Raw genomic sequence first — 12,920 nt, forward strand, 5'->3', positions numbered from 1 at the left:
TGGGGACGGATTCTCGTGTTTTCTGTTCTAAGTCTTGTGGCCAATCATACTTTAAAAAGATATTAGGTGGTAAGAACATGTAATAAATAACTTCAAAATGCAATGGGTATTTAATTTTAAAGCATGCCTTTAACATTTATGTAAAACATTTTTTGTACTGGTTCAATAGAAACTAATCTGGCCACTGGGTAAAGCTAGCAATAAAACTACTGGTCCGCAATGTGTTAAGAGTCTTACCCAGAAGGTGGAACTATAGCATTATTCTAGGCAAACTACTTATTTTTTAGCCTCATTCCGACTTTTTCTAAAATAGAATGTAACAACATATATATCTTATAGACTAGAGGATTAACTGTCTATTCATCTATGTACACTATACCAAAACCATATTCAGACACATACAGCATAAAAGAACATAATATGTTCAGATAACTTCCAAGAGTTCAAGTTGATTAATGGAAATAATTGAGATACTGCAAACTTTATCTAATAAAGATGGCAGAATTCCCATGCTTTCTATAATATTATACAGCAGTAATATAATACTTACTTTACCTATTTAATCAAAAGTGGCTATAACTAAGCTACAAATGTTCAGCGTCTTGAAACATTTCCAAACTTCATTAGTGTCCCTTTTCCTCCCTCCCATGCAACATAAAAAAGATTTTAGGGAAAATGTATACAAAGATGTGTTAAAGCATTGTGGCTTTAAGAGAAGGCTCAGAATATAATGGAGTCTGATCTAAGATGAATGTTACAAGGCATTTCAAAGGAAAGAAATTTTCCTACTTTATGATATTCAAAGACTATCAGTGATTAAAAAGCTTATGGAAGAATATACTAATAAATATTCAAGTATATAAAACAAGTGTATTAAGTAAAAAGATAATAAACATTTAAAAGGACCCCTTATTTACCTCTTCTACATTGGAAGCAGTCTTAGCAGAAGTTTCCATGAAGATAAGTCCATGTTCTCGTGCAAAAGCTTCACCTTCTTCTTTTTTTACTTCTCTTCTAGATTCTAAATCACTAAACACAGGAAAGAAAGCACCATGTTATTAATGAACACAGGACAAATAGAGGCATCTGTAAAAAATGTACCAAAAGTTTTAAAGTTGTACTGACCATTCTTTCAATTAATTTTTAATACATAATAAGCAACTGAATTATGCTGGGTATTATGAGGGTCAAAGTGTTTAGAAACACTGCTTAGTTTCAAAGAACTAACGATCAAACAGAAGATTCTGAGTTACAGCCCTATAATGCCAAAACTAAGAGAAATCTAAAGGGAACATCTAGCCCAACACCCTGCCTTTGAGTATAGTGGATTCCCAAAGAAGGAACCATTTTACTCAAGTAATAATTTGAGAGAGAAGAACTACACTAGTTTCTTCATCCTTCAGCCAGACTGACTTTCTATGAACGTGATTAAAAATAAGTCACACAATTCTCAGAAGCTAAAGGAAATTGCTTAATAAAATCCAAAGTACTAAGAAAATATATTAACTAGATTATTAATCCATGTTGGCCTAATTCCCAGTAAAGCTGTTAATAGAAAAAGAGAAACAAAAGTCTAAGCTAGAAATCTGGGACAAAAGCATGGTATTCATTTTTATCATACTGGAACTGTATTAGTAAGGCAGAGGGGGAAAGTCAGTCTACTTCAAGTGTGTCCTGTAAAAAGTTTAAAACTTTACTATTACAAAATATTTTAAGCACATAGAAAAGTATAGAGAATAATATAATATCCATTTAGCCTTGACACAGTATTTTGATGGACTTATATCAGTTTTTCTGTTGAGAAATAAAATCAGTAGTTACACAGCTCAACTGCCTCTCGTGTGTCTGTCTGTTCCTGATCTTATTATCTTCTCTCTTACCTCAAAAAGTAACCAGCACTCTATATTTGGCATTTTAATTCTAGGGGTACTTTTATATTTATACTCATGTAAAGAAGGATTTTTTGTTTGTTTTTGTTTTTACATATATATTTTTTATATTTAGATGTAGCTATCATTCTATAACTTGTTAATTTTGGTCAATATTATGTATTTTCAGATTTATATACATAATGTATGTAGGTCTAGTTTCTTAATTTTTTACTGTTGTATTATATTCTATTGAATAAATGCAACAATTCATTTTTAATTCTCCACTGACATATTTATTTAAAATTTCATTTAATTCACTTGACGATCAGGGAACTGAGGCACAAAGGGGTTAAGTAAAACATCCAAGCTCACACTCTAGACAGGGGTCCTCAAACTTTTTAAACAGGGGGCCAGTTCACTGTCCCTCAGACCGTTGGAGGGCCGGACTATAGTTTTTAAAAAAACTATGAACAAATTCCTATGCACACTGCACATATCTTATTTTGAAGTAAAAAAACAAAACGGGAACAAATACAATATTTGTATTTGCATGTGGCCCGCGGGCCGTAGTTTGAGGACCCCTGCTCTAGGAGGAGCTAGTAGAGTGATTCCATCCAGACCCCTGTGCTATATTTATATTACATCATGAAAACATTTTTTAATGGTTACCTTTTCTGATAACCAATTATACTGAAGAACTTTTGTCAAATAAGGAAAAATACAAAGAAAAAAATAGCCATAATTTTACTTTCCCCAAGTAATTAACATCTTGGTGAATATAATTCCATATAACTCATGTGGGTTTTCCCTACCAAAATATACTAGTATCCACTATTCATTGTAATTTGATTTTTTCCCATTGACTACATCGTGGATCATTTTCCCATGTCATTTCTGCAGTCTTTTACAATATTATTTTTACCAAGTACACAGTAAAGATTGGCAGTATATTTTATGCAAATCTACATTGTACAAGTTAAGAATAATACAAACAAAACAAAGATGTTAAAGTCTCATTCACCTAATGTTAAGCAATGTCAGTGTTTCAACTTTACAAAATTCAGCAGGAACTTCATAACCTCAAAGCTGGCTGGCTGGGTAAGCTGTCAATTATGCTTATAAAGTTGCCGTATCAGTCACTGTCGTTTCTGTGATTGCAACTTCTGTGAGTGATTCTGGTGACTCTTTTGTAACCTTTACAAGTTGTTACACTTTAGAAATATTTCATGATTTATTAAATGCCATCTAAGCATTCATTCAGTATAACAAGTGCTGACAAAACACTCCTAAAAATCAGAAATGGAAGAAGGCAATGTGATGATGGAAGCAGAGAGGGAAATGATGCAGCTCTAAGCCAAGGAATGTAGGCAGCCCTTAGAAGCTGAGACAACAAATGGATTTCCCCCTAGTCTCCAGAGAGAAACAGTTTTTTTTAACATCTTGATTTTAGCCCCATAAAATTCATTTCAGACTTCTGACCACAACTGTCAGATTATAAACTTGTGTTGTTTTAAGCCACACACACACACCTGAAATGTTGGAAAGTGTGATATCCTATATAATAAAAGGGTAATATGCAAATTGACCTAACAGCAGAACGACCAGAACAACCGCTGGACCAGTCACTATGAGGCACACTGATCACCTCTTGGTCCCTTTCCCTGGCTGGCAGGCTCGGATCACCTGATGGCCACCTGTGGCAGGGGTGGGGCTGGCGAGTGCGCGGGAACAGCTGACCTCTCAGTCCCTTCCCTTGGCCATCAGGCACCAATCACCCGATGCCCAATGGGGAACCGAAGGTGGGGGGCGGGGCCAGCTGCAAGCAGCTGGGGAAGATGGCCCTGATCGCAGGCCAGGCCTAGGGACTGTACCCACACACGAATTTCGTGCACCAGGCCCCTAGCAAGATACTATAAAGATAACAGCAAGCATAAAGTGACCGTACTATAAAATATTAACGGTAAGATGAGAACTTAAAAAACAGGCAAAATAAGTTTGCAAATATTATAGCATTAAGTAGGCAAGGATAATTTATCCAACTATAATCTGAGGGCCTCCTGTGAGTCAAGACTCTTCCTGGATCCCAGAACAAATTACTCAACAAAATAGACAAAAATCCAACCCCGCCCTGGACTCATGGAGCTTACACTCTAGTACAGTGGTTGCCAACCTTTCGGATCTCACGGACCACTGTGGTCCGTGGACTACCACTTGGCAACCACTGCTCTAGTAGGAATTAAAAACATGGGGGTGGGGAAGAAGTGACAGAGGCAGGGATACATGCTTCTGAATTCAGCCCATTTATCTTATAATCATTCTTAAGGGAAAATTGGCTTTGAATGAAACGAAATATTCAAGAAAATACCTTTCCCTTACTACCCTTTTCCCCATTTTATACATATGCCATGTTTTGTTGAAACAATCTCTTATGGGGATATTTAAAGTTATTCCCAGTTTTCCACTACCAGTATCTGATTATGTTTACCTTTTGAAATGTTATCTTAGCAAAGAGGGTTAAGAACCTGGACGTTTGAGGGATTGTTCAAAGAGGAAGCGACACTTTACTATTCATGGTCTTCTTCTGTTTTATCTTCCTACTTTGGTCACTTCCTCAGTTTTCCAGGCATAAAATCATATTGTCTTTGACTTTTCATCCCCATTTAAATTGCTTTCATTACTTAAATCTTTCTTTCCTAAATCCTTCTCTTACTATGCCCTCTTTTTGTTTAAGGTTTGTATGCTGATCCTTTAGCTACTAAAAACTTTCATCTTTGTAGATTTTGCTTTCTATTTCTTGTATAACCAATTTAAAATGCCACAGTAAGAAAAATCAGTGTTATCTGTCACTGTGACTAGGTCACTGCCCTTCTCAAACCTCTTCATTGGCTCCCTAGTGCTTAATGCATCTAATTCAAAAATTGCTTATTCCCTGTTTCCATGTCTACCCCAATTCATCTCATCTAATAATAATCACCCCATTTATCTCTGCTCATTCCCATTCACTCTTTGCATGTCATACATTCTTTTTTCCTTTCTTCTAGCTTCTTTCTTAAAATGGCTTTCCATAGCTATTATATCTCTAATTATATGAGCCACCCATCCATAGTCATTAGAAACACCTCTTGTATATACTATAAGCTCATCATGGGCAACAAGCAAACTTAAGCCACCCATCATGTTTCAGTCACAAGGAAAACACTGGCGATAAATATATAAAAATTCCCTTTCTTCTCCAAATCTTCTCCTCTTATTATTTCACACATCACCATTGAATGACAGTATAAATACTTCCATATTACAAAGATTAAAACTTCCTTCCAACAATCTTAATCTTAAATGGTTTAGTGAGATTTAAATGAGGAAAGGATAAGCAAGAAAGCCCTTGAGTGAAAGCCAAGATAATACATATATCTAGTTACAAAATAAAAAATTAGCCTTTTACAATGAAAGTACTGCTTAAGTAAATATTTTAACAGCAAACCTAGATTTCTATTAAAACAATACTTTCTACAATCAAATCTATACAATATACTGTTATTTGTTATCTTTCTTTTTAACAGCATAATTAACATAAAAGAAACTGTACATTTAATATAGTTTGACATATGTATACCTGTGAAGCCATCAGCTTCCCCAATGTTTCCTCATACCCCATTGTAATATATCCTCTCTTCCACCTGTACCCTAAGCAACTAATGATCTGCTTTCTGCCACTATAGATTAGTCTGCATTTTCTAGGTTATATAAATAGGATCACATACTAGGTCTTCTTTTTTGTCTGTGTTTTTCACTCAGCATAATCATTTTGAGATTCATCTACTTTGTTGTACATACCAATACAATAGCTCATTCTTCATTACTACGTGGTATTCATTATATGGCTTTATTCATTCACCAGTTAATTAAAAATGTAGGTTGTTTCCAGTTTTGGGCTGCTACAAATAAAGCTGCTATGAAAACTTGAGTATAACTTTTTGTGTGGATATATGAAACGTGTATATTGGGTAAAACCTAGGAGTGAAATGGCTAGTTGGTATGGCAGATGCATGTTTACTTTGTAAGGGAACTACCAAATTGTTTTAAAAGTTATATCACTTTATACTCCCACCAGCTGTATATGAGTTTCAGTGCCTTTACATCTTTGCTAACACTTACTATGTCAATCTTTTTAATTTTAGCCATTTCAGTGAGTGTGCAATAGTGTATCATTGAGGTTTTCATCTGCAATTCCCTCATAATTAGTAGTGTTAAATATTTTTCATGTGCTTACTTGCCGTATGTATGTCTTCTTTGGTGAAGTGCTAGTTCAGATCTTTTAAAAAACTGGGTTGTCTTTTTATTAATGAACTAGTGGCCCAGTGCACGAAATTCGTGCACGGGGGTGGAGGGTTCCCTCAGCCCAGCCTGCTCCCTCTCCAATCGGGGACCCCTTGAAGGATGTCCGACTGCCGGTTTAGGCCCTAGCTGCCTTTGCCTGCCTGATCACCCCTAACTGCCCTCCCCTGCCGGCTTGATCTTGCCCCCAACTGCCCTTTCTGCCTCGGCCCCCACCACATGGCTTTGTCTGGAAGGAAGTTGGACGTCCAGAAGATGGCCGGTCAACCTGGTCTAATTAGCATATTACCCTTTTATTAGTATAGATAGATTATATAGGATAAGATTGCTTAAATGGAGGGGGAAAAGCCTTTTTCAGCAGGAGGAGATGCTCTTGGCAGACAAAAATACATAATTCCTATATCTGGACTGATAGCCAGCCATATGCACTATACTGAAAACCGGTCATTAAAAAATTGAACTGCTTTCTTACACCTTACACCAGTGGTTCTCAACCTTCCTAATGCCGCGACCCTTTAATACAGTTCCTCATGTTGTGGTGACCCCCAATTTCATTGTTACAAATTGAACCTAATTAAAGCATAGTGATTAAATCACAAAAACAGTATGTAATTATATGTGTTTTCCGATGGTCTTATGTGACCCCTGTGAAGGGGTCGTTCGACCCCCAAAGGGGTCGCGACCCCCAGGTTGAGAACCACTGCCTTACACCAAACAGTTGTTGCTCTTAAAACCCCTCCTCAGCCCACCTTAGGTTCTGCCTTCGCAGTTCAGCCAGATTAGGTTCTGATTGGTCAGTTTCTATGCCAGTCAGTGTCAAAATCTCCGCCTCCTAGGCAGCCATTGGCTACTCACATTTCACCCAGATTTGGTTCTGATTGGTCAGTTTCTATGCCAGTCAGCATCTCCGGGACTGATCAGAGAGGCGGGGCTGATCAGCAGCCCCCCCGCGGAGGCCCAGAAAGAAAGAGAGATGCAGCTGCTGGCAAAGCCTAGAGAGAAAGAGAGAGGCAATGGCTGATCAACAGCTGCCACAGAGGCTGCGGATCAGACCCTGCCTCTCTCTTCGGGCCTCTCTCCGGGCCTGATCCGCAGCCCCCTTGGCAGTCAGTGCTGGGTCACCAAGGCAACCCAGCACTGACTGCAGGACTGACTTCCGGTCGGTTGAGCCTTCAATCGTTATGGACCCTGGGTTTTTACATATTAGGATTGTAAGAATTTTACATTTATTCTAGATTCAAATCTTTTGTCAGATATATGTTCTGCATATATTTTATTCTAGCCGGTAGAATGCCTTTTCATTTTTTTAACTATCTTTGAAGAGACATTTTAAATTTTGTTGAAGTAAAATTTATTTTTCCCCCCTTATGCCTTTTTTTCTGTGCTATTTAACAAATGTTTCGCAATACTTGAGACACTAAAATTCTGTTTTCTTCTAGAATTTTTAAACACTTTTTATACTTTTAGCTCTTACATTTAGGTCTATGACTTAATTTTTATATATGGTGTGAGGTAAGGGTCCAGGGTTCACTTTTTGGCACATAGCTATTCAAGTGTTACACCACCATATGATGAAAAGATTAATTATCCTTTCCCCCACTGAACTGCCTTAGCACCTTAGTAAAAAAATTACTTGACCATATGTATGGATCTACATCTGGACCTCTCCCTCTGTTCCACTGATTTGTCTGTGTATGCCATTATCAGACTAAACTGATTATAGTAGCATAATAAATCTTGAAATCAGTATTAGTGAAACCAGTGAATCCTCCAAATTTTGTAATCAATTTTTATATTCATATAAATTTTAAAATCAGTTTGGCTCAGTGGATAGAGCATTGGCCCATGGACTGAAGGATCCTGGGTTGATTCCAGTCAAGGGCACTTATTTCAGTTGCAGGCTCGTTCCCCGACACTGGTTGGGACATGTGCCAGAGGCAACCAATTGATGTGTGTCTCTCACATCAATGTTTCTCTCTCTACGTCTCTCCCTCTTCCTTCCACTCTCTCTACAAATGAATGGGAAAATATCCTCAGGTGAGTATTAACAAAAAATAAAAGTAAAATCAGCTGGTCAATTTCTACCTCCTAAAAAAAATTTTGATGAATCTTGGGATTACAATGAGTCTTTAAATCAATCTTAAAAATATTTAGTTTTCTATCCACAAACACAGTCTCTCTCTCTCTCACCATTTATTTAGGGTTTTTTGGGGTTTTTTTGTTGTTTTTTTTTTTGACTTAAGAACTCTAAAACTGTAGTCATCTAATACAGCAATTTTAGGAAGACTAAAGTAACTATAGCTTTGAATTCAGAAATCCAATAGCTATGAAGAAAATAGTTCTTAAAAAATTATTTAGGAATCATTTATTTTTGGTTGAGATATAACTGACACATAATCCATGTAAGTTTAAGGTGTTTAATCTTATTGATACATTTACATCACAGTATGATTACCAACATAACATTAACTAACACCTCCACCATGTCACACATTATTTCATTCTGTGTTAAAAACATTTAAGATCTAGTCTCTTAGGATCTTTGAAGTATGTAATTGGTAACCACAATCATAATGCTGTGCATTAGATCTCCAGAATTCATTCATTTTCTAATTATGAGTTTGCACCCTTTGACCAACATCTCCCCAACCTGTTGATTCTGTTTACAATATTCTCTTATTATCCCTATAATATCTGAAGTATCTGTAGTGGTATCTGTAGAAGATAAGCACTTCCTGATATTGGTAATGTATCTTTTTCATAATCAATATTATTTTATTTATCTTCTCAAGAACTAACTTTTTATTTCATTGTTGTTGTTTTTTAATTACCTCCTTTTTTTCTTACTTTGGGTTTAATTTGCTCTTATTGTTTTAGTTTTTAGTCTTAAAGTGAAAGTTGAGGTTATTGATTTGAAACATTTTCCTAATGTAAGTATTAGTTATAATCTCCCTTTAAGCACTGCTTTTACTGCATTCCACAAATTTTCAAAGATTGCAAAAGATAGAAAATGGCTTCTGTAAAGCAGATAATATTGCAAATAATGTGGTTCACAGCAATTCAGACTGTGCCTCTATGAAATATCATTCTATGGATTGTTCATCCTATGGATATTGTTCAGTTTTGTAGCCATCTGTAAATTCATGTAGGCATTCCTTATTTGATTATAAATATGGTACTCTGTGTTCTCTTTTAAATAAACTTTAATATCTTACTGGTTCCCTTATTAATCAATGAGATAAATAAAAGCTTTGATGTGTTCATTATCATTTGAGAATCATGGTTTTACCTTTCTAAAAACATTATCTTTTAACACTATTTTATAAACCTAAAGAACGAATGAACTGTGTCTAGCATTTTAGAAATACTAATTTCATTTTCTACTAAAATTAGTGGTAACATTCCCACACTCTTGCAAGTTTACAGAAACTGCGGGAAAGAACGTTTTCCCATGTACTACTACCTTTTTAAATGTAAAGCACAAGGACATTTGTTGCAGAAAATGCTCCCTAGAAATATAAAGTTTGGAAGAAAAAAACATTAATATGACACCAATATAAAGCCTTACAGGTAAGTTTAAAAGTACTAATGTAATATCTACTAAACAATTTTAAAAGTGTTTCAGGATTTTAAGAACAAAAAACTACTTGAAATAATAATTTCTAACCAAGTTTATTTTCTGTATTTTAAAAACCAAATTTTTTCACTTATATGTGGAATATAAAACTGAAATTCATACACGCAGACAACAGCATGGTGGTTACCAGAGGGAAGGGAGTGGGGATAAGGGTAGTAAAGGGGGCCAAATATATGGTGACGAAAGATGATTTGACGCTGGGTGGTGGGCACACAATGCAATATACAGATCATGTATCATAAAAATGTACACTTGAAACTTACATGATCCTATTAAACAATGTTACCTCATTTTAATTAAAAGAAAACATCTTAGGATTTTCAAAATTTTATAATTTAAGAAACCACTGACTTACATTTGGACAAATGTACAAGATAAGCACTTCAACAGTGATCACATAAACAACTATCCACAGTCTTCATAATTAATACAAAAAAGCTTTAAATTATTCCCTTTACCTTTTATTTCCAATAAGCATAATGACCATGTTGGAATTGGAATGCTGGCGGGCATCTTCTAACCAGGTTGTCAAGTGGTTGAATGTATCTCTCCTAAATATAAATGATAATTTTATCACTACCGTCAAAGGATTTCCCCTCGCAGTGTACAATGAACACTTATTAAAGATAACTATTTTTAGCCACATCCACTTATGTAATGACAACAGATTTCAAATACATATTTGGATTTAAAATCCAGTGATTACAGTTCTGTTTAGAAATTAAGTATAGTAGCACTTTATTAAATTTCAATATATAAATAATATTACCAAATTGACCAATCTGGGGGTACTTTTTATATAAGAAAATAATTTAGTTACAAATTTCTGTAGTAAATTTATATTTCAATTAAGACATACAAGTTTAAAGGCAAATAGCCAGGGCATAAAGGCAATGCTATACTTTTATTACTGTAACGACATTTATTTAGAAAAATTCTTTGCATTGACCACTGAACTGAAAAATTTCTAAGTTCTCACCTTGTAATGTCATATACTAGTAAAGCCCCCGCTGCACCTCTGTAATATGACCTTGTGATGGAACGAAAGGACTCTTGCCCAGCCTGTGAGGAAAGAAAAGGTTGAGAGTTTCCTTTAATAAATTGTCCTCTTCATTTCCTTATTATTCATATGTAGAATATGGGCAGGTAGGGAATGAGTGCATAAAGGAAAAGAAGGAAACCTAACTTCACCAATCTTAGGAAAAGTCACATACTACTACTATTGCTCAAGTCAACCAGACAACCAGATGCACATGCAACCTCCCTACCCCCAAGACCTCTAAACCTCTTTTGGCAATCCCTGACAACCCAATTTACTGAATGGCTTCACAATACATGAATCATTATTAGAGCACAGAATGGACTCCTAGCAACTAAGCTCTGAAGACAAATTTGAAAGGAAGCAAATAACCCAGAGCCTCACATTTGAATTCAATAACCCACTCCCTGGGGCAGCTGTTGACACTAGAATAAATAAAGTCCATTGTAAATAAATGATGAATGACATCTTTACGCCCACCATCTGCTGGTATAAAGGTTGTTGGAAGGCCAAGGATGCAGATTTTATCAGTTATATCACAAACTGCAGTGAGCTTTCAACAGTCATCAGATGGAATTCTTTGAGCAATCATTTTATTATGAAAAACAGAAAATGGTTCTGAATTTAATTTATATAATTTTTCTCCACACTTAATCAATTTTCTCTGTATTTGATATATAATGCTGTCAAAAGGCAACAGGATGTAAAAGTCATCTTTATATCCACTTGTGAAAACAGACTTCAGAGATTATGCAAAATTAGTTAATTTCTCTTTTACGGTTGGCACTAATGTTCTGTTTTTCAAGAAAGGATGGTAAGGGATATGCCTATTTCCTTTAAGATTAAAATTGAGACAGTTCTTATCAAAAATACTTTTTCTACCTTTGAGAAAAAATATGTAAATTAAGTAAACATAAAGCCAGTTTTCAGAATTTTTGTATTCAAAACCTACTAACTTCTTGAAACATATTTATGTTTGCATGTTCTGAATTCTGATGTTCTAATGCAAATATTAAGCCCTTCTTACTCTCAGTAAGCACACAGCTCAAGTTCTGCCCTGTTCTAACACTCAATACTTTATAATTCCTTGTTCTTCTTGGTCCTCCCACCACACTACCTCCTTCCCATGCCCCCACACCCAGTGCCCAGCCCGGATCTGGCACACAACAACATTCAGACAAAGCCTGTTGAGTGAAAGAATGAATCCTGGTGTCATAGTGCATCCCACCTAAATAAATATACATGCCAGTAAATCATAGCATGCTAAGATTCAGTAAAATAACTTCTACGTGTAAACTAAAGATTAGACCCTCATGCGCAATTCTGGCACTTAGAATAATGTCACGCTAAATTAGATACTGAGAAAGCCACATATAAAAGGGCTGTAAAAATAGCCAACTCATTTCACATAGACTGAGATAAAAACACTAGCTGTTACTAGATGGAAGCATGAAATTAATTACAATTATGTTAATATAATTTATTGGGATGTATCTTTCAAAAAAGACCTTTCAAATTCAAGTTCAAAATTGCAAGCATTATGGGAATTTCTCCTTTAATTGTTTAGCATGGAAAAACTAAGGACTAGATTTTTAAGAGATTCATTTCACCGTGAATTATATGTACCAAGTCTGTGGTAAATAACAAAAAAAGATAAATGTTTTATTAGTTTAAAATAAAAATCAGTTTTAGAGTTCTTGTATCTGCCACACCTAAACACTGAGTAAGGTGAAAGTCCTTTAAAACAATCTTGCTGGAACATTCTGTGGGATGAGTTAAAATAAATACGCTACTAGAGGAACACCATTACAGATCTAAAACTTCCGTGTTTACAGCCCAGATAAGAAATAATAAAAGGGAAAATAGTTCAGGAAAAGGAGAAAAGCACACATCCATATACTATTCCCATTCCTCCCTAATTATTTTACCAAAAACAAACATGTTGCAATATGGAAATAACATATACACACCTTATACTGAATCCACTGAATCAGGACTTTGCCCACCATTATAAAAATCAAACAAAATGCAATTAACC

The 12,920-nt window shown here is 35.3% G+C and overlaps 1 protein-coding gene across 1 annotated transcript in view; it reads right to left on the reverse strand.

The window, feature by feature from the left end:
- Positions 1–12,920, reverse strand: part of RAB2A (RAB2A, member RAS oncogene family) — a 43,942-nt gene that overhangs the window by 21,629 nt on the left and 9,393 nt on the right. The window contains exons 3-5 of the mRNA XM_005871644.2: positions 10,823–10,905; positions 10,302–10,394; positions 918–1,029 (exon numbers count right to left, since the gene is read on the reverse strand). Coding sequence (XP_005871706.1) covers positions 918–1,029; positions 10,302–10,394; positions 10,823–10,905 — 288 coding nt within the window. The remainder of the gene's footprint in view (positions 1–917; positions 1,030–10,301; positions 10,395–10,822; positions 10,906–12,920) is intronic.

Source organism: Myotis brandtii, unplaced genomic scaffold, assembly GCF_000412655.1.
Source record: "Myotis brandtii unplaced genomic scaffold, ASM41265v1 scaffold351, whole genome shotgun sequence".
NCBI classification, from domain to species: Eukaryota; Metazoa; Chordata; class Mammalia; order Chiroptera; family Vespertilionidae; genus Myotis; species Myotis brandtii.